Here is a 21453-nt window from a genome sequence, read left to right as displayed (position 1 = left end):
TGCCTAATATGCTGTTTCTCCGTACCGGCGAGTGCGTTGCGAGTGTTAGGAAAATGTCTTCGGATGTGCACAAGGCTCGCAAGGTATGTGTGATCGTTGGTGCTGTAAGAAGCAGTATGTGGCCTTGTCCTCCTTCGAGTCATTTGTCCCACATCACAAGCAACCTTGAACAGGTAATGAATCCGAATCTTGCTAACATCAATATATCTAATGAAAATCATCATTAAGGTGTCGGGTAGCTCTAGTCCTCCGTCATTGGAGTTAGTGTCTTCTGATCCGAGTTCTTTTCGAAACTATTAGCTCACAAGGTGCAACTGTCGCACCTTCCTCATCTTTGCTGTCTCAGGGCCATTCTCATCATGAAATCCCTCCAACTTTGTCTGTTCCGACGTCTCCTCGAATCGAACTTCCGGGCGGAATCGATCCTCCTCCAGAAATTATAGGCCCGCAAAATACAACTGTCTCGCTTTCCTCGTCTTTACTGCTTCAAGACCACTCCTATCTTCGAATGTCTGCTGCTTCATCTTCTATTTCAGTCATATATTCTCCTCCAAGGAGCAATTTCCTATGCTCAATAACTTTGCCGTATCTGAACTCGAAGCCATGGAAATTGCCGCGCGTTGGTAGCATAGTATAAGCAGTCCCTCCGCTCTCTGGTTTCGGCATGAATTTGTTCTAAAACTATTTTCAGGCATCGAAAGCGTTCCAACCTGGAACCAAGAGTAGACCCCGGTAGTGCCCAGCATGCTTCGCGGTTGTAGGTCAACAGTTACTGGCTTCACCTCGTCTTGTCCGACATGACTTGCAAGAGCTCATCAGGTAACGGGATCGCGATACACAGTATAAATAGCTTCATTACTAATTAGGTAGCGCAGGCGTCACGGTACGAATTCACATGAATCTGTCATTTCCATACGCAGGTATCATATGCACATAACAGACTAAGTAGGGCATGGCTGGGCAACAATCTGCAAGAACTTCGACCTCAAAACTAGAACCTCCGCTTCTTGTCGTGCTTGGGTTGTTATTAACAGCGGCTGGATTGCTTGGCGTGTTGTTTCCAATGCCGCGAGCCTCTCCTGTTCCACCCTTTGCATGGCTTCCATTATCCTGGTCTTCATCGCCTCGTGGTCTTCATCCTCTTGCTTCTTTTTCTGGTCTTCTTGTTCGAGATTTCTCCTTTCAATGCTCCTTTTGGCCTTATCCTCGTTCAATACTTTGAGCCTACCCCCAAGGATGTATCCGTATCCTGGTGTGCCTTGACGTTTACAGTGTCTACTGGCTATCTTGGTCGTTCCGGTCTTGGATTCCACCCGCTTGAGAAATGTGGTGCAGAACCAGTAGCATTGCCGTCGAAACAGGGAGTAATACCATGAACGGTCCTCAACCTGTTTGAAGATCTGGCAGGCTACGAGAAAGCTGAGTCTTTTCAGGTCAGGCGCGCAAGATTTAGACTGGGTAGGTGGTCGTAATCATCTGCCCTAAAATTCTCCCGAAGTCTACTGATGGTGTCATCGCTAGGAGAGACCAAGTGGTCTGGCCTCAACGGAGGCGACTCGGACTCTTTTTGCTCATCAGGCTTTCGTCTGGATGGTCTACGTTCTGCACGCAAGCGAAAGAGCGGACGATTAGTGCCGCAATCGAAGACATCAAGAATGATGAATTCGTGTCCTGTAAATTCAAGATTGTGTTACGCGTTACATACCAGGTGAATAGGATACTTACTCACTAGGTCCCTTTCTTTATAATGATCCATGTAGACAACCCAGTATTTCTCATTGTTTGGGCGATTTCGCAACATCTGCGCATAGAATGGGTAATGGAAGTCGCTCTTGAAAATTCGGGTCTGTCAAGAGTAGTATACTGGCCATTTCCCTAGTCCAGACTCAGGAGCAACAGCGGGTTACCGGACAGAGCGAGTTTGGGAACTGCCAACGTACTATTCCGTTATACATCCGCGTCCGAATCACAGAATCAGAGCTTCCCCTAGGCTGTACACTATTTCGGCATGTTTGTATACTGCTGTATGTAATTTGTTAAAAGGGTGCTCCCCTATGCCCAGCTGCCTCTATCCCCCTATCGGAAGAAGCCTCGTGTGGTGCAATACTTAATAGGTGAGCCACTAGTACGATCATGCGACCGCCGACTACCCGCGCGCTAACTTTTATTATCCAGATTCCAGAAAGCAAGACGCCGTAGGTTGGCGGGTCGCCCACCAGGGTGACCCTAGTTCACCATCAGTATCGGCTGCGATCGTAAAATATGTAATTTGTGATTGAAAAGTCCCTCGAGTATGTGGCCTTCACTCGAGACCCTTAAGGCAGTACTACCATCCCTTAGTCAGGCCATTCCTATCACTACTGTGGATCTAGAGGTTGTGATAACTGGTAAGTTCATATATGCCTTCAGTTCGCATGTTCTAGATTGCTTATCCGTAGACTATGTGATTCTGCCCATGCAAAATTGCCAGCCACAACCATTCAGGCTGATGGACCTACCGGGCTTGAGCTTCCATCTATGAGTCAACATCTCAAACATCTCAAAGTAATTTCATCGATTGGTTTATTGTTCTGCCTTGCGTGCATCCTGATTGGAGACGAAGGTAGGCATAAATTTGTCATTGATCCTGGCAGCAGGCGAAGTAGACAAAATATTGTCAATGGTGCGTATTGCGGTGAGACTATCCTAGAATATCGATTGCAAGGTTGAGAGACGCTTAAGGATGTGGCAAAGATTCAGAGCTGCGGTGGGAATTAGGGAGCAACATTGTGCGTCGTCATCTGCATAGCTCGTACTCTCCTTCGAAATCTAATTTGCATGACCCCAATATTAATCCATAGCAATGGTCACCTGTTTCTACAACCTCTCAAACTCAAGCTTAGTGGACCACAAGTAAGATTAGGCACAGTCGGCCATTTCGGATAAATTCAAACGTCTACATTGCCCGAGTAGTGCGAGATTTATCTACTCGTTGGCTCTGAACTAGGTTTTGCGCCATCAATCATGATACTAAAGCAAAGGCACAGATATGACTCACTGCCGCTCGGGCTGCTAGCTGATCATCAGAGTGGCAGCGAGGACCACCCTAAGACGCGCAGGTGAGTTATGTGATTTTGGTTGCACAACGACTCAAATCTGCTCATACTCACGCCAAGGTTTGCACAAAATGAGCCTGGGGGACAACGACCGCAAAGTTCATTCTTGTCCGCAGATGCATTAACGAGCATAGACGCTGTCAAAGCAACAACAACGATGAGGAGAGAGAAATGCATTTTTTGTGCGAGGTGATATAAAATCTTCTGGTGATGAAGAAACACTATAGGACGACTCGGACGGCCAGATTTTATATTTTGCATGTACCTGTTGGCAAGATTCTTATCGCTGCGAGATGGCAGAAATTTCTGCCAGCGCAGGGGTGCGTCAAATCAATTACAACCTGACCCTATTGTGACGTTATTGATAATTGCATACAGCCTGAGGCTTCTCTGTGTAAATACTGATGCCGGCGCTGAAAAGCAGTTTCGCGGTGAAAAATTCAAGCACAGTTCGATGATAAAATCAAAAAGGTTTGACCGCAGCGAATGGTTGGCAAAATGACCTATCACAAGAGTTTGAGTAGGAGTACTCGATATCAAAGATGGTTGTGACATCCAGCGATCTTTTGGCTCACTGCCAACACGGTCGAGGCGGAAGGCAATGCGTGTATCGGACTCGGACTACTCCCATTACATTATTGTGCCTGATGAAGCAGCTATCATCATCACACATCAGCATGAGGTTCATGTTTCGAAAGGTTTACGGACTCGACAGCATAAGCTATCATAGTTTTTCCAAGGGGTACCCCGACACATCAGCTCGCTCAAATGCTCCAGCGCGAGGAAAATAGGAAACATGTTTTCAACGATAAGCGATGAATATATGTATACAACATTGCTGTCAGTATGAAGTAATCCTATAGGACTGGGGCGAACACGCAAGGTACTTTCCAGCCTGAACACTACGACACAACGGCAACATTCAGATCCTTCACGTCATTATTCGTGCCTACATATTGCCATCAGTCAGCTGGGTTTTGCCCTAGCTTTTTAAACCAATCCCTTCCAGCCTCCCATGAAACCCTCGCCGCCTCAACTCCATCAAGCGGATGCGTCTCTCCCTTAAACCACAACATCTCTACTCGCCTCTCCCTGCCCTTGAGCGCATGATAAAACCTCAACCCCTGCGCTGGTACCGCACGCAAGTCGTCTTCTCCAATCAACAACAATACAGGCGCGCGTACATTATCGACGTGCGCGATAGGCGATGCCTCGAACAGTTTTTGGAATGTGGCCGGCTTCATAAGCGAGCCCGGGGTAAATTGGAGCCCAAATTCAGCGTAAGCCCAGTCGGGAATGTCGGACGCTGCTACTAATTCGCCGGCACTAATTACGGGGTTGCGCATCACTGCTGCATTGAATAGGGTTGGGTATTGGCCGATCACTGTATGTCAGTGTCAGCGTGGAAAAGAGTTGTTTTTGTTTTTGAAATAGAGTCTTACGGTGTGCGGCGAGGAAACCGCCGTGGCTTCCACCTTGAATAACTTGTCGTCCATGCTCTGAGATACCGAGCCGGATGAGTTCGTTGACGCTCTCTACGACGTCTTGTACGTCCATTGTTCCACAGTGCCCGAGAAGCTTTTGGATGTATCTTTCCCCGAATCCCATGGAGCCGGTATAGTTGGGAAGGGAGATGGTATCTGCGAGCATGCTTGCTGTAAGCGGTCAGTAGCCACGAAGTTACGAAGACTTACATCCTTCTAAGGCTAGTGCAGCAGTAGCTGGGTAGAATGATGTTGTGATTGATGCATGTGGTCCTCCGTGTGGCATGGTAACGCAGATGGGTTTCGGGCCAGGTCTCGTAGAAGCTTTATTTGATTGAATTACAATAGTCTCTGTTGGAGGACGTGCACCGATGGGTATGATCGATGCAGTAAGATCACGGAGTGCATTTTCAGCTAGAAGGCGTGATTAGACTTGGCAAGAATCTAAATTGACTTGAACGTACTTGTGAAAGACATGATTGGCCTATCCAGGACTTTCCAATTAAGGTTCTCGTGTTCATCAAAGTATCCCAGTAATACTTCAGGTGGAGTAGTAGGCGTACTCCTTGAACAGATGAAGCGCGTCTTGCCGTCTGTAGTATGTAAGTCCCAACTATACAAAGGTTCACCATCTTGCACTTTGCTCTCGTCTGAAATCGCTCCTGATTCTGTATCAATGAAGAGGATCGTCGCACGAGAGCGCCATAAGGAGTGGAGCACGATGTATGTGCGGCCTGCACGACGCAAAAACGGGCTGGAGGGCATGTTATAATTGGGATATAGGCCTGGAAAGTCATTTTCTGGGGTAGGTTCCATCACGGCATCCACGAGGACCTTGTTGGTACCCGTGGTTAGATCGCGAGATTCCAGAGAAACGCAAGATGCGTGGGGACCGCCGACGGGATTTGAGAACCAGAAGAGTTTAATAGGTTTCTGACTGTCATCGTATAATACACGAGGTGAACGACAAGACCGTTCTGACGGAGTCAGCTTCAATGAGTTGCACGATATTTTAGTGCCAAAGGGTGTCCCTAGCACGGTTGCTGACTCAGGAAGTTTAATCTCCCATATGCCCATGGGACGATTGAAGCACCATTTAACCCCCAGTAGTCGTCCGTCTTTGGTGTGTTCGTGTCCACTGGCGTAGATAACATTTTCCGTCGCAAAAGTAGCTTGACCAAACAGGACAGGTGTTTGCGCAGGCTGTGCCGGCGAAAGGGCAACCAGCAACATGTCCTGCTTAGTAGCCTTGGCGAAGGCTGTGGACCTTACCCAGCGGAATAGAAAAATGGTCGATCTTTTCTTCGCGCGAGATGGTTCACCAAAGTGCGGGGTGTATATAAATTTGGGGTAAGGATCATCCGAAGCATTATCGTCGCTGTTGATGTTTGCTTCGGCGGTATATAGAAGGGATGTTTCGGATGGGGAGAAGGAGAGAGACGATGTGAAATCTGACATCCGATTTTCAAGTATTTCGAGACATTAGAGGTTTATCAAACTCACCATCTGTATGGAAAGCATCGTGGTACTTTGTGACATCCAAGGAAGCCTCCATCTGAGTACCAGCCCAGATTTCGACGAAACGTTTCGTACTTGTGCCATTAGCAACCTCTCGGAGGATCGCCTGACGAGACTGGGAAGGAGATGTTGCAGATGCCTTAACTTCAGAGGAATTGTGGGAGGTTGTCTGATGATCGGAAGTGATGCCCCCGGGGAAAGTCTTAGTGAGGGATCGCATGATATTACGCTGATGGTCGCGAACGGAGTAAGTGACGCGTGCAACTGTGCGGGTATCTATCATCGATCTCTGATTATGTTGATAAACGCACCATCGCCACCAACGAAATCAGCAGACACAGGAAGGGGTAACTCTGCTAATTCGGTATAAAACGTTGATGTACCAGTGTGCTGAAGTAAGGACATGTCAGTAGTGATACTTCTATGACTTTTATGTTTCAAAAATGACCCCTTGGATAAGGTGAGAGTGTGAGGATGAGAGACGTGCTTAGCACGTGTCCATTGCCAGCTGAAGAACTTCAAATTGGTTGAAAACAAGTTGACACGGTTGAATAGGCGGTAAGGAGACATGAACATGGTGCCACGACATGCACTATAGCTAAATGCACTCCAGAAATCTAGAGACACGCCTGCTTATTACACCGCACTCAAGAACTAAGTTGAAACGAAGACGAGGAGTCTCGGAAGAGAACAAGATACCACCGGAAAATGCCGCAAGACAGCAGATCTTTTCTTTTACTTATGTAAGACTTTCCGTCTTAGAACGTTCGACGATCAACGTTCAACTTCCATGTAGATTTTGCAGTTTGACTGGGCTTAGCAGACTTTTCTCGTCCCCACTCTCAGCATCAAATAAATCTTTCTTTTGCTTGCTCATTCAAATCTATCCATCGCTCGTAATTTGAATTCTCTCATCGGGAGGAGCAAAAAAAACATCACTGGGAGATCATCCACTATTCTCACCGGTGACCGCTCGGCGTTCGCAGCTCGGGTGCTCAAGCATTATACGATTGTACACAACTGCAAGCCTACCCAGAGCATCTTAGCACTACGCCCTTCTCAATCTGAGTCATACAAGGACGGATATATCGCCCCTCGGTACAGGCGGGGTCTGGAAACGCGTCTCACCACCCGGGTCAAAGATGCCGGCTTCAGATATGCATAAAGAGTTGGTGCTACTAGAACCAGTAAGTGGCTGCTGTTTCTCGATCTCTCATTCGTTCTAATATTATGGCTAACGACTTAGTTTAGGACATGTTGCAGAGGCACTTGTGTACGTCTGAGTGCATCGTCCCTTATACTGGGAGACCAGATAGGAATTATATTTCGTGCAGTTCAGGCGGCATTCGTATACACTGTGGTAGTCCAATACAGGGAGTCTCGCATATACACACGATTTGTCGATCGCATAGTTTTGACACCCTAGGCGCCCTCTAAGTATGTGCAAGAAGCGCCTGCTATTTCGGCTCTTCGGCTGTGATCCCTACCGGTGCCTAACCTTTTCTATGTACTGCTATCTGATTGCCTTTGCATAAAGCTGATCTACGTTCGTTCGATTATTTACTAGGGCGCCCAGATCCTTATCGGCCCAGCCAACGACCCCATGGAGCCATCCCTATCCCCAATCAGATCGCTCAGAGGACACACTCATTGGATAGCGAAAGTGGTGTTCTCAAAACACAGGAATAACCTCAAAGTTATAAGCACATCCTACGACAAGACTGTTCGAATTTGGGATGTGGAAACAGGGAACGAGGAAAACTCGTTAGATGGGCATGCTAGTAGGACTAATGGACTGGCTGTATCAACGGATGGGGGCAGAATTGTGAGTGGGGGGCAAGATGGCAAGATCATCATATGGGACGGAGATACGAAGGAGATCATCAGATGTCTGTCGCATTGTGACGCGGAAGACCGGGTCATTTGCATAGGGTTCTCACCGGACGAGAAAAGACTCGCCTCCGCATCAGATGACGGTACGCTAAGGATCTGGGACCCGGATACAGGAGAACTTGTGCTCGACCTTGATGATCACCAAGGTAGACTATGGACAATGGCTTATTCACCCAATGGAACCAAGATTGCAAGTGGGTCGGATGATTGCACGGTTCGCATTTGGAATATAACGACCGGCAAGTGGCAAAGTCGGCCACTCATCCACGACAAGCCAGTGTTTTCGATAGTCTGGTCTCTAGACAGTCGTTGTCTCATTTCTGCCTGTAGTGATGGCCAGATCTACTTTTGGAATACATCTACTGGTGTCCAGCTCGGATCTCCACTGCGTGCACATTTCGACTACATCAACTTGTTGGCCATCTCCCCTGACGGTGAGCTGATAGCTAGTGCATCTTCGGATCACACTGCACGACTGTGGAGCACCTCCACACGCAAACCTTTTGGCCGTGTGCTCCAGCATGCCGAGGAAGTAAACGCAGTAGCCTTCTCGCCAGATGGTCAGCTTATCGCTACAGGTGGTGATGAAAACATAATATTTCTGTGGGATATATCGCAGGAGACCATCATTATGACGAATGTCGTGGCGCCCTCGTTCGTTTCCCCAACATTCAACATCACGAACTACATCGACCAGGTAATGAAATTGCGTCTTTACGGTAGCATATCTGATGCACGTTTTATTCAAGGTGTCAACGAGCTCCGATTCTACACTAGTAGCAGAAGAGGTACCGAATGGAGCTGAGTTGCCGTCAGAAACTGTGGGCTCGCGTAATGCTGCTACCTCACCCTCTTCATCTCTACCCCCTCAAGGTCATCATATCACTTCTGCAGTCCGCACCTCTCCTCCCATCGAGCTTCCGGATGGAATCCAAGTTCCTCCAGAAACTATCAACTCGCGTGATGCAGTATCATCCCCTTCCCCATCCTTTCACCCTCAAGGGTCCTCCCAACCTCAAATACCTCTTACTTCAGCTTCCACCCCGGTTCTAGCCTCACGTCCAATGCCGTTTTGGAAGCGTTTTCCTACGTTCAACAGGTCTGCGGCGTCTGTAGACTCCCAGCGGTGGAGATTTCCGCGTATTGGTAACATCATGTACGCAACTCCTATGCTTCAAGAGCATGTACTGAATTTAATTCCTAGGCAGCGCAAGCATCGGGATGCGGGACCTGATGATCCCCAGAACTAGTAGGCTTATTGTTCATGTCCTCACTTATAGTTGTCACCCCTCGCTGTATCGTATCGTCGATTCCTACCCAGTTGAATTAGCACAATCACTGCTACTGGCCATCTGTTCACGATTACGGATCAGGTATAGCATTTAATGCAAGTTCCTCAGTGTTTTACTTCGAACGTCCAGCGTGGCAGAGCGATCCAAGTTAATGTAAAGCACATAACTACTCCAGGTACACAGTATGGACGTCTTGTCGATCAAAAAGATGTGCTTGTTCGATCAGCATGGACCTGATCTAGCTAGTAACATTAAATAACAATTAAAGAAGTGCAGTGTCTATCTTGTGCTGGCCAAAATTACTGGCCTGTCAGCGCGGACTCAACACTCACTCTCATCGATTGCGCTGTTCATTCCGGTATCATCATGATGACCATTGCCATAAATATCCATCACAATATTCTTCCGGACTTCAATCGGTGGCTAAAGCATGCGACTTGAGCCCCAGACGATCACAAGAAAGGAAAAGGTTGAGAGGCACAAACCAGATACGACGACACTTGCTGTGATGGTTTGAACGTTGAAAAGCGAGGCATCTGGGAACTTGCAACCCCTTCCACAGTAATAGGAATAGTCTGCCCGGTCATTCCGAGCCTTTTGCGGTTGTTTAACCTGGTGGACGCTTTCAGCCTGTGCACAGAGAATGTTGCTCGAATTACGACAACGCACGATGCCAAAAGTGAAATCGCATAGACTTTGTAGATCGTTAGCTAGGAGTCAAGAATGGCGACTGAATTGGACAAACGTTTGCTCTGGACTTGGACAAACCCAATGAACGCAAGATTGTTTGGCAGACCGAGAAACTGATCAAAGTCAGTTTGTGAGACGAGCATCTGCTTTTACGTCTACTTACCATGATGACCACCAGAACTGCACAAAACCTATAAAAATAAGTCACCAAGTCACAGGGGTTTGGCAGTAAGCTTACGACGTGATAGCACCAGTATTGATGCTATACAATAGGAGGCAGTTGAGAACATTGTCAGTTCTAAAGGTAACAAGGTTAGTTTGACGTAGAGTTGGGCCAACTGATATCCTGCCTTTTCATCCCAGTGCGACGTTTTCGAAGGTAAATACATAGCGTAAACGCAATCGCACTATCGACCACTGCTGAGAGCACCCATCCAGCCACCATAGTTGGCTGGCAACATGTCAAGACCGACAAACATGCATGTAATTGTTGAGGTACATACATAGACGTGTTCTCTGAAGATCTTCCATTTAGGATAAAAGAAACTGTTAAAACTACAGTCAGTGATCAGACCATCTAACACAGGTGATACGTGCCTCAAGGAGCAGTTTGCGAGCCCGAATCCTGCCAAAAATCAATGGCAGCTCGATCATATAATTGAAGGTCGTACCGCAGCGAATGGTTGCAAAGATGAGCTATCACAAGGACGTAAGCATGAATTCTGCTGTTATAGATATGTAACATACAAAGCAAACAGCAATCCAGCGTTTTTGCGAAACTGCCTATGCAATTGAGTGGAGGAGGCAAATGCGTGCATCAGCTTACTCACGTTGCAGTACTCGCCAGATGAAGCAACTGATATTGCACATCAATACGAACTTCAAACCTTTATAATATTTGAAAAGACTGACAGATTCGCAGCGTAAGCGATGATGAACTGTTATCGTTTAACTAGGACAAACATCAGGCAAATGCAAAGTGACTTACACCGATAATATATGAAACCTGGCGGAATGTGGCGAGATCAGCATTCAATTGTTTGTCTGTACTAGCTACTTACGGGCATGCCCCTGTGATGAGGACTGAATGAAGCAGAATAGAAGTATGACAAAAATTGACGCACCATACTGCATATTCTAAGCTTGTCGTATCTCCGAAATGCATGATGAGATAGAACTCGACGGCGTATATTGTTAATGCTGTATGAGCGGTCTCGAGAATCCTGAAGAGTCAGATGTAGCTCGTGATGACACGCGAACAGAACGATGTTTAGCATACCAGATGAATGCTACCTGTGACAACGTCAGATAAACCGTCATATGGATTCGTCTGATAGATTCACCAAAAACTTCAGAATCTTCTTGTCATGCTCGTATACTTGCCAGTAATGAAAGGTCTGCATGCAGATGACTCCATACAGTAACATGGTAGCGAGGGCACCACAAAGCGGTCCTTGCATGATTGACATCGCAATCGACGGCATATTAGAAGCGAGGTCAAGGCAAGAGCCTGAAGCCACGACTGTTTTATTCATTTATCTACTGCATGCGAGGGAAACTCTCTCGGTGAAAATACGGATCGTAGTTAGTGATACTGGTATGGCGATGCTAACCAACTCACTTGGCGTGATGTTGGTAGGAAAACCCAGCGTCGAATAGCCAGTAGAAAGACAGCGACGTTCTGTGCGATCACAGGATCTTTGAGGGTCAGGATATACAGGTACCCCAGATTTGAAATATCATTCAAGCTCATTTCCAATATAAAGACCACTCACAAACTGGCTTCAGGTCCAGGAGTAGATAATTAGGCGTCTTTTCCAATTTCAAACGCCCTAAAAACATGTGCAAGGCGCAGCTTACATCGCGAACTTTGATGTACGGTAGAGGCACTAGTTAAAGTTAGTCAGCTGAGTCTTACACGCCGAGCTCAGTTTCAACTTCAGCTGGGTTTCTTTTAGACTTGGCCGTATTTCCCGGTACCGCCCGTGGAAGTAATGTTTCTACTGTAGCAAGTCCATTCGAACAAGCCTTACACTAGTGTGGAAGAACGAATGACAAGACTGGCTATGCAAAACATAGTTGAGCATCTTTTGCATTAACCTCGCGTGTACCCATCCGAAGGCTAATCTCAATCTGATTCCAGACTCATATCCAAACTCCTTGCACAATACATTATCCCCTGCGCTTCCCTAACTTCTCCTTTCTCGGTCCCCTTCTCCTGAAGTCCCCATCACCCATCTATTGCATTGGCGCAACGACACGTCCTGTGCACTCTTCCTCGCCCACCGCCGCCGTGCCACTTTGAAAAAACGCACAACAAGTGTGATTCAGTACGGTCTGACCCAGCAGATCAGCATGACGTGTGCGCGCAGGGTGACTATCGGTGTACAGCTGCAGCGATGCATGCGGATGGGTGAACTAATCTCGAGTCCCATTCCTCTCACTCGTGAAGTGTAAACGATCTTTCTCGTCATCGCTGCTCTCGTACGGAACGCTCATCAGCTCGGAACTTGAATTCTCTAACCGGGAAATTTGAAGGTCAAACCCCTTCTCGCCAGACGGCCAGCTCGTCGCCACCGGGGACGTGCAAATACAATCTTTTTGTGGGATATATCACAGGAATCCACCATTGTGACAAATGCGGTGTTGCCCTCGTTCGTTTCTCCAGCGTCCAACATCACGAGTTACATCGACCAGGTGCCGAATTTACGTCTTATCTATTGAACTGTATATCTGATACAAGTTTTATTCAAGCCGTCAGTAAGCTCTGATTCTCTTGCAGCCTCTACACCAGCATCAGATGTGCTACTGGATAGAACCGAGTTGTCATCAGAGACTGTAGGCTCGCACTGTACTGCTATCCCTGCTCCCTCGAAGTCACTCCCATCATGAAGTCCCTTCTCCGGTCCGCATCTCTCCTCTAGTCGAGCTTCCGGATGAAATTCAGGTTCCTCCAGGAACCGTCAACTCGCGTGATGCTGCACTGATGCAGCTCCGTCCCCTTCCCCATCTTTTCCCCCTCAAGGCTCCTTCCATCCTCAAATACCTCTTGCCTCAGCTTCCACTCCGGTCCTCGCCTCACCTCCAAAGTCGGTTTGGAAGCGATTTCCTATGCTCAATAGGTCTGCAGCGCCTGCAGACTCCAAGCGGTGGAATTTTCCACATATTGGTAACATTATGTGCGCCACTCTTCGCTCTCTGTTGAAGTATGAACGTTTCTGAATTTGATCCTAGGCAGCGGAAGCGTCGGAATGTGGACCCCCCAAGTAGGTCCTGATGATGCCTAGCATCAACAGGCCTATATGTCCGCTTTCCATGTATTCTCTGGTATTGTCTTAGTAGACTCTTACTAGTAGCTGTCACCCTTGCTCCTCGTTTTATTGCGTTGTCTTTCCTCTACCTATGCAGTCCAGCTGTAACTACTGTGTCATTGTCAAACTGCTGTTCGCCGTGCGTTCGCGGTCGCGGATGTCCACATACATTCTAGTAGACGCAGACAGAAGGAAAGAAGTATGTAGTAAGTAATATGTAAACTCGAACGCGGTGGCTGCCTTGGCGCAGATCCTACGCTGAGTCAACAACATCTATGTTTGGACTCGTCTTGAGAGACACTTCAGAGCGATGCTTTTGGGATAGTCCAGGGACACTCTCGTACACCTTCCACACGATACTCTTTTTGGTGTTTATGACTCTCGGAGATGCGGTGCGCGAAAATCTTGCGGTTATCAGGCCAAGATCAAGAGATAGACTTATGATATGATCAGATTGAGATTGATAACTGCGCTACATGAATATCAAGCTGTCTACTAGTTGTCTGAGATCACCGATAGTGAATGGTACAGCTCTTTGTCTGCGAAATTATTCAAGAAATAGTCATCAAACACCTCCAGCGAGTTCCCAGAATTCACGTCCTTGCCCAATGGCCCTTGATAGACGGGTATGATGTCCACTGCATGCGTAACGTCTGTGAGAGCGATTATGGACCCACGTCTGATCACTCTGTCCGACTGCGAAGAGAGTCGAGTATAAGACCGTCTGACCATCCACATGCCCGTAGATGGTTCAGGGCCAGGCACGATGAAGTCAAAGTGTTGGATGTATACCAGCACCTGAGACAAACGCTCAGGAAGCTGCGCACGGGAACCTCTGGGGAGGGTTGGTTGGAATATGGCTTGTACTTGAGCAACATAAGACCCTGTAGAGCAATATCAGGTGTCAGGGAGTGTCATCACCAGTCAATTTAGCAATACACACCATCATTACCACCGTCGCCCGTCTGGTTAAATAACATGGCGTCACAGTTCCCTCTAGGAAAATTAGCGGAAAGTGGCTCAGCATGATTCTGCAAGTGTGAAATGTGGAATGTAACTGAATCCGAAATTTGGACCATGTATTGAATGATATGTGGTCAGAGAGTGTACAGCCATTGCGAGTCACGTAGAGGTGTAAAGCGTGTGCAAAATCAGGGAGGTTGTATGATGACTGCAGCTGAGACACATTGATGCGGCTGCGGTCTGCTTTTATGGTCACGTTAAAGGCGATATGTGCGTTGTCTGATAAAATACCCTTCAAGAAGTGATTTCGAACAGGGTGCAGTGTAACAATGGTCGCGGCGCTGGGCTCGAAACCAGGCAATCCAACACCTATGTTCATACCATTCCCCGACCTCCCTTGACCTTCTGAAGGCCGCGCGCACTTGTCCGAACCTTCCGCAGGCAGTTCTCGTGTTCCGAGACCCGTCCGAACCTCACAAGTTACCATACCATGTCCTATCCTCGTCCTTTTGACTTCGCTGGTGCGTTTTCCTTTATTCTAACTATATGTTGACTACGTCTTAGTGCTACATGGATAACAATCCCATCGGCATCCTGTCGGGAGCCTCGGAATACATATAAGCAGTACACATTGCGGCTTATTACATAGGTTCGGACTTGCTTATCTCGCTACTAATTTCGCCTACGGATTCTGGCCTCTCACGGAAGTAAGATATAATCTTGCTCACTGGCTACTGATAGGACACTTCACTTCCCGTACTTCGAGTAGTAATTAGTAGAGTCACCTCAGTATAATCGTAAACTGTGCTATCGATCCTTGTTCATTCGGAACGATTGTCTGGCTAGACCACTGCCAATTTCGCACTTCGTTTATTCTCGAGTCCCAATAGATTAGCATTGTTCCGACCTTCGGACGTTGCACAAAGTCTTATACTGTTATTCGACGCACCGACATACTGACACATCGACACACTGACATATATAGACCTTTGGACAGCCTTCGCAAGCCTCGGAAGGCATTGTGCTACTTCGGACAACACTTTTGCAGCCTTGGATGACCTTCGGTCGCATTGGACAAGTTTCTCGGTACTTTGGAAGTAGTCTCGGAACTATGGACGAGCATTAAAGAGGTTTTCTTCCAATATCTTGTCTACTCTCTAACTGTATAAGACTTCCCTTGCATTATCAAGGTAGTTCTTAGGTTGTCTCTTGGGACGAAGCATACTCGCATCTCTCAGGACTAGGGACTCACATTCAGTAGAGCCCAGCCCAGATCTACTCTTTACAGTGGTGCTTGTAGACGTAGCTGGGGGGCTGGGTTTGCATTGGAGACCCAAGCAAGAGTGGGATCCGTCTCTGTGCTAGCGATCTCTTCATCCTCCATGATGACGGCATTGATGAGAGGGTCCTGGCCAGGCATAGACGAGGACGAGGATAGCAGTGTATAAAGATCAAACAGCCGGATAGCCTCCTCGCGATCAAGGATGCGAGCGATCTGCAAGACAAAGTCTCTCTGACGACTTGTGCGTTCAAATGGGTGTTTGCAGTGTGTGATCAAAAGACGTTCTGAAACGTCTGCTGTCCACTGCATGAGTGTACCAACATGGAAGATTGCACGAGTGAAACTTTGCATGAGCTCGAGTTTCGGAATGAAGAAGTCGTCCTTAGCACCACCCTTTCCCTGTTGTGCCTCTGCATCAAGGATGGCCTGTTTATTATTATGGAAGTCCCAAAGTGCCTGAGTCATGGAAGCGATGCTGGATTCAGTATGAAGGGGATTTTGAGCAAGGTAGATGAAGTCAATCATTGCCCGCACAGCGCGGATGAAGCCAGGACTTGCCATACCCCAGAGTGTCGGCACAATCGTGCGTTGAATATCTTGGTGCTCCCGTCCTGTCATTTGGTTGACATGAGAGACACCCCTAGAGAAATGGTGTATACCAGTGCACTTGTGGTGACTCTTGAACCATACATCAAGTTTGTGACCCATGATCTGCTTGATCCATTTAAGAACATGGTCGAAAAAGAATTTGTGCAGCATGTGAAGAATCTCTGGCTGTCAGGAATGTTGCAGGATTAGAGTGCCTCCAGTTTCTCCAGTACGGCAAGTGCACCCCACTAAGATGAAGTTTTTTGGCCTCTCTAACGAATACAATGAGATTCCATGGGTCAACGTGGCTACAAAGCTGCTGGATAAGCATGTAGGTATCTGATCCGTTCCATAGAGGATGTGGCGTCTCATCGCCAAACTCTTTGTGGGTTGCTGTGGTGACGGGAGATGAGTTTTTCATAATGCATGCGATCATCAATTGTTCGGGGAGATCAGCAATATGGCTGATGAGAGGGGTGAAACAGTAACACATTCTGGCTGAGGGATCAACCATATACTCGCCAACACGAGCCATGACCTTCAAATTAGAACATACGAGATCCATGCACTTATGCCACAGATGCATACAGAGTAGAGTTTGAAAGTCAGAGTTGACAACAAAAGTGGGTGTTGGCATGAACACAGTACATCGCCACACATGCAACGTAGCCTTCATGTGGACATCGGCCTGGATATTTCCGATCGTTAGAAATAATGGGTGCATCTCAAGGCCACCCATATGCCTTGTGACTGGAGTTTTGTCAGAGGCAAGGACGATCAGAACAATAGTCGCTCCTTCCGGTAGTTGATCCTATGTGCAAGTGTCAATCACTCAAGTAAATCTGAACCAAAGCACAACTACTTACCTGAATCTTCCATGCATCATCTGATGTCCAGAATTCTCCAAATTGGTGTTCTTGTCCTTGATAGATATAGTGAGGGTCATAGCACATATGTTTTGCATAAACCGGGTTTGCGAAAAGCTGCTTCATAACCTCCAATGTGTCCCTCCAAATGAGGTGAATTGGTTGTTCGCTTTCATAGCCCTTGAGCTTAAGTTTCATGCACTGCCATTTTGGCCCACGGCCAGGAAGCTGCTGCATATAGAAGAACAACTTGTCTTTTGACTTGAATTGCAGCTGTTCCCTTGTCTTGAACTGAAGTAGAACGTCAATCAAGTATTTACTTGATGATAATTAGATGTACCCAGTCTAACTTGAGAAATTTGTCAATCTGCATCTGGGAAAAGTTTTTGACAAGGAATTTTGCAAGCGACCATTCACCCAGCCCATCAAAAGGGTACCATACATTAGTCTCTCTGGCTTGCTGAAGAGGGTGGTCTTGCATTTTTTGAAAGATATTTTGTGGAGGCGGTTGATCTGGAAGCAGGTAATGGTAGCCAGAGGTGGGGTGATACTTTGCTGATAAGTCTGTCTGCTCTGGTGGTCACTGTAGAGCCTGCGGTACTGGCAGAAGTGATCCATTAGTGAGGTTCTCTGGCCAGCATGAGTCTGCACTATTAAGATGCTCTATGACCTCCTCAGACGATTGGTATTGTTTCTTGCAGTTAGGACACAGGGCGATAGCAATGTCAAAGGGTGAACTGGAGAAAGATATCGGTGAGTCATGTATTACCACATAGTACTACTCACTTTTCAGTAAACTCTGCAAAATCAGAGTTGGCTTCCTCACGCTGAAAACCAGAGTTGTATGGATCGTAGGGCTGAGGATACGCCATAGAGTGACTAGAGGTACTGCCAGCGCAACACTTTGCGCAACACTCGAAAAGCACCAAGTCCTTGAAACTCCGACTGTCAATTGGCTTGCTGTCCAACACACCGCCAGACTTACAGTATCAGCTATGTATCCCCCACAGTCTCTGGTCTTGAATTCATTGAGTGACGAAACCCCACCAACCAGTCTGTTGCATAGCGGAAAGTGTAGTCCAATTCTCCAGAAGGTCGATTATGCCGAAGCTTTCACTCGTGTCTACCATGATAGCCCCCAAAGCTCTTCTCCACCCAGCAGCCTTCATGCCTTGTCATCCCCAGGTACTCATTATATTGTCTCAAATATCAGAAAATACTCACTTTGAATCTTAGCGGCATCTGTCACTTCCTTTAGGTACCATGACTTTGGACATGGTGATGTCAGTCCACCTACTGCAAAAAGGCGGGGTGGAATGCGTCATTCAAAACAGATCTCACTGTCCAGCTACCACCCTTATGTCCGGAAACCCCCCCCCCCCCCCCCACTCCGCAGGCTGAGCACAAGATGACTAGGGTAATGGGCAGATTGACTGGCGATGTTAATTCAGACCTCAACAATGATGCAGTATGTTACTATATCTTACATTCTGACTTCAAGTGAAATGTCATCATGTCTCTAGACTTGCAAAATATTCTCTCAGGGCTTGCAGCGGTTGTCGTCTGAAGGTATTCACCATGTTGCTTATTACAAGGAAGCAGAGCTTGAGCACCACCGGCATCTTTCAATGGCTTTGGCCTGGGAGGCAGAGAAACTCTCAAGGCTCAAACATTTTATCGATTTTGAACAACAGGAGTGGGAGGAACAAACCACTCGGGCATTTGAGGAGGCAGCGCTCTTTGCACATATGGTGACTGATCGTGACGCAGAGTGTGCCTCTCAGGATCTGGAGTCCATCACTTCAATCCAACAGGAAGAGGCGACAGGGGGTCAAGCAGTTGAATGATGAGCTCAATGAGCTCGATATATTCCTTCCTTCAGATGTTCCAGCTTCAGACCTCAACACTGCTGACACACACTCCATCGGAGGTCCTTGCGATTTTGATCAATCATTTGTCGGAGATTGCCATGATGATGAGCTGGCATCAGGACCGAAGTGAATCAGAGTGGAGGTCTATTTTTATTAACCAATATGAAGGTGAGCTTCGTTCTTTTATATGGCAGTCGCGCACTTATTTATTGGTAAAGTGTAGTGTGCAAGATGTGATTGGATATTGCAAGGTGGTATTTAAGCAGACTTATTTTCCTATGTTTGTCCATTTCGTGTGTTGACATCTTTATTTGTAGTTTGTATAACTACGATTACCATTGAATGTAGCACTTTGTGAACCTTTTTTTTTGCCTTACGAAGATGTTCTTACACACACTGATTATCGATTGATCGTTGTTCCTGCACTTGACCGTGATGTCTGCAAGCCAAAATGCGCCCCCTAGAGCTCATCGAAGAGTTGTGCGGGTGAGTACCCTGGAATGTCTCTGTTACTAGTAGTGTACTGACTCATATAACAGGATGTTCCCATTGTTCGACAACCAGGACTTAATGTCGCAGGTCAGTCATCGGCAAACCAGCTTGGCTGTGCATCGGAGATACCAGAGTCGATGAATGCACCTGAACTACCCCCTCGCATCTATCCTCCCCCCACTTTCTCGCATGATAACTACACCTCTATTCCACCCAATTTCCAGGGCAACATCCCTTTACCAAGGGCATCCCGTTTTACTGGGATGGCCCCCCGCGCTGCGGGGCCTGATCGGGTTCAACGGTCATTTGCACCTGCAGGTGATGTTGCATCTCGATACCGTATGGTATACACATATTTGCCTCTTTGTGGTGCAGAAAAATCTCGTCAAGAATTTACCGATGGCGTTGTTTTTGTAAGTCTTGTTTTATATAAGTCTGAATTGTAGTTAATCATATATTAGAGAGATGAGACTATGGGAGTACAAAAGTCTACAACACGACAATACAAGCTTCCACCTGTTAGACCCCCAAGGGAGTTGCTCGTGTCAGATCCAGAGCCGACGCCACTTGCTACCACCACTCCCCCCTCTGCATCATCAACTGTTGCAAGAGCTACACGTGCTACTGTGGGACCTTTGGTCAATGAAAGGGACTCAAAAACCGTTGTGAAGGATGCTAAGAACTATGTGGTTGTAGAAACACTGAATAAGTGTGCTTTCCATGATTCATCTAGTCGAATGACTGTCATAGGACGTTGTAGAAAGCTGATTTCTGCTGGGCTCAGCAGAAATTGTACTACCTAGACAACAAATATTTAGGTAGATCTTTAGCACGACCTAGTCTGCTATACTTGCAGAGCAAGTGCGTTCGATCCTATAGGGGTAGCTGTTTGGTATTAGTTTTGATAGTTAGTTATCAATAGTAGGAAGATAATCCGAAGCTAAGAACTACTTGTCCGAAGGGAAACTGTCGGGTCCGAAAATATCGGAGTTGGGTCGGGCGTCGGACTGTTGGGAATGTGTCGGATGATAAAGGAATGTGTTGGAAGTGTGTCGGATTGTCAGTCAAATGAATGTCAGATGTGTCGGAATGTTTTGGAGAAAAAGAGCGGATAGATATTTCACAATACAATAAAGTACTACTAATATCCAATGACTTCCATCCTACTACTGAGTAGGGAAAAGTAAGTAATGCAATAGGTAGGAAGTACTAGATATTAAATAGTGACTATGTAGAAATTCGGACTGCTATAGGCGAGAGTAGTAGCGATATTTCGGGTCCGAAATCCTATGTAATAGGACATGTGGTACTGCGGACCATGAGAAAACATGTAATAACGCTGTATACAATGCTTAGCAAGTCAAAAGGAGTAAATGCGCACCTAGTGGGGATAGATGCGACTGGACAGGACATAGGGAGGACTGGTGCGATGCGCGGGAATGTCGGGTCAGGATCGGACATGCGTTGGACTGTCGGAAAGTGCGTCGGGTCGGGATTGGACTGTCAGACTCGGGTTGGGGTAGTTGGAAGTGCGTCGGACAAATACTGTTTGACATCAGTATCAAAATAGCTGGTTCCGAGCCCAGCACCGTGACCATCATTACAATGTGCACTTACTGATGCGTGTTCGCTCATTATCACCGAAGGTGAGTTCTTTGTGCTACAGCTAGGGTACTATCAGGTGCTAACGGGATAACTATTAGATAGCTTGAGAAAACTATGGGTCGAGGAAAATCTATCTGCACTATACAAGACCGTCATTACGCCGATGTATACGATACTCAATCACTTCAAGCAATCTGCGCAAGACCTCATCGAAATTTTATACAGCCTCCAACTATCCATTTGGACCGAGTGGACGGCCCAGATTAACCACACTAAATCAACTGTCACATTTCTGATTTGCGATGACAGTCTCAATTATATATTTGGCAATTCAGTTAAGGTATGTAGTACTATGTTGCGAGTGCCATTGTTTGGAGGATGACAAGTTCATTGATAGCTAGACGATGGTCGAGACTTTCGCTTCCCATTTGAACACAACGCAATTATTCAAATTGCATTGTGTGCTGCTTTTCGCGATGGCTATGATAGATTCATTGATTCAG

General features: G+C 46.9%; 7 protein-coding genes across 7 annotated transcripts; 3 read left to right on the top strand and 4 right to left on the bottom strand.

The window, feature by feature from the left end:
- Positions 1-941: 941 nt before the first annotated feature.
- Positions 942-1801, bottom strand: EDB93DRAFT_1251637 (uncharacterized protein; the record flags this gene model as incomplete). The annotated part of the gene is made up of 3 exons (XM_041453178.1): positions 942-1408; positions 1456-1671; positions 1726-1801. The coding sequence occupies 3 exons, from the start codon at positions 1799-1801 to the stop codon at positions 942-944; spliced, it is 759 nt and encodes a 252-aa protein (XP_041306444.1).
- A 2074-nt stretch (positions 1802-3875) lies between these two features.
- Positions 3876-6789, bottom strand: EDB93DRAFT_1153219 (uncharacterized protein). Its single transcript, XM_041449783.1, has 6 exons — positions 6409-6789; positions 6083-6361; positions 5044-6030; positions 4790-4993; positions 4538-4735; positions 3876-4479 (listed from the first exon to the last, which is right to left on the bottom strand). The coding sequence occupies exons 1-6, from the start codon at positions 6671-6673 to the stop codon at positions 4058-4060; spliced, it is 2355 nt and encodes a 784-aa protein (XP_041306443.1). The 5' UTR covers positions 6674-6789; the 3' UTR covers positions 3876-4057.
- A 783-nt stretch (positions 6790-7572) lies between these two features.
- EDB93DRAFT_537682 (WD40-repeat-containing domain protein) lies at positions 7573-9473 on the top strand. Its single transcript, XM_041456650.1, has 3 exons — positions 7573-8687; positions 8740-9146; positions 9195-9473. The coding sequence occupies exons 1-3, from the start codon at positions 7701-7703 to the stop codon at positions 9238-9240; spliced, it is 1440 nt and encodes a 479-aa protein (XP_041306442.1). The 5' UTR covers positions 7573-7700; the 3' UTR covers positions 9241-9473.
- Positions 9474-9674: 201 nt separating this feature from the next.
- On the bottom strand, positions 9675-11456 carry EDB93DRAFT_1241274 (uncharacterized protein; the record flags this gene model as incomplete). The annotated part of the gene is made up of 11 exons (XM_041451857.1): positions 9675-9705; positions 9739-9835; positions 10028-10085; positions 10136-10163; positions 10211-10270; positions 10323-10423; positions 10476-10518; positions 10885-10910; positions 10961-10978; positions 11093-11185; positions 11316-11456. The coding sequence occupies 11 exons, from the start codon at positions 11454-11456 to the stop codon at positions 9675-9677; spliced, it is 696 nt and encodes a 231-aa protein (XP_041306441.1).
- Positions 11457-13778: 2322 nt separating this feature from the next.
- Positions 13779-17854, bottom strand: EDB93DRAFT_1241273 (uncharacterized protein; the record flags this gene model as incomplete). Its single annotated transcript, XM_041451856.1, has 14 exons — positions 13779-13936; positions 13961-13979; positions 14013-14167; positions 14227-14248; positions 14272-14587; positions 14982-15005; positions 15533-15759; positions 15820-16302; positions 16361-16432; positions 16520-16927; positions 16983-17273; positions 17323-17550; positions 17584-17719; positions 17769-17854. 14 exons carry the CDS (start codon positions 17852-17854, stop codon positions 13779-13781), a joined length of 2625 nt encoding a protein of 874 aa, XP_041306440.1.
- Positions 17855-18390: 536 nt separating this feature from the next.
- Positions 18391-18829, top strand: EDB93DRAFT_1104955 (uncharacterized protein; the record flags this gene model as incomplete). The annotated part of the gene is made up of 2 exons (XM_041447461.1): positions 18391-18450; positions 18506-18829. 2 exons carry the CDS (start codon positions 18391-18393, stop codon positions 18827-18829), a joined length of 384 nt encoding a protein of 127 aa, XP_041306439.1.
- A 475-nt stretch (positions 18830-19304) lies between these two features.
- Positions 19305-21448, top strand: EDB93DRAFT_1104954 (uncharacterized protein; the record flags this gene model as incomplete). Its single annotated transcript, XM_041447460.1, has 10 exons — positions 19305-19339; positions 19393-19432; positions 19570-19758; positions 19807-20054; positions 20168-20206; positions 20307-20392; positions 20523-20528; positions 20599-20874; positions 21049-21290; positions 21440-21448. The coding sequence occupies 10 exons, from the start codon at positions 19305-19307 to the stop codon at positions 21446-21448; spliced, it is 1170 nt and encodes a 389-aa protein (XP_041306438.1).
- Between the last annotated feature and the right edge of the window lie 5 nt (positions 21449-21453).

The sequence above is a fragment of the Suillus bovinus genome (assembly GCF_016758785.1).
Source record: "Suillus bovinus strain UH-Sbo-P2 chromosome Unknown EDB93scaffold_38, whole genome shotgun sequence".
Taxonomy (NCBI): Eukaryota; Fungi; Basidiomycota; class Agaricomycetes; order Boletales; family Suillaceae; genus Suillus; species Suillus bovinus.
This window is presented reverse-complemented; position numbering and strand designations above follow the sequence as displayed.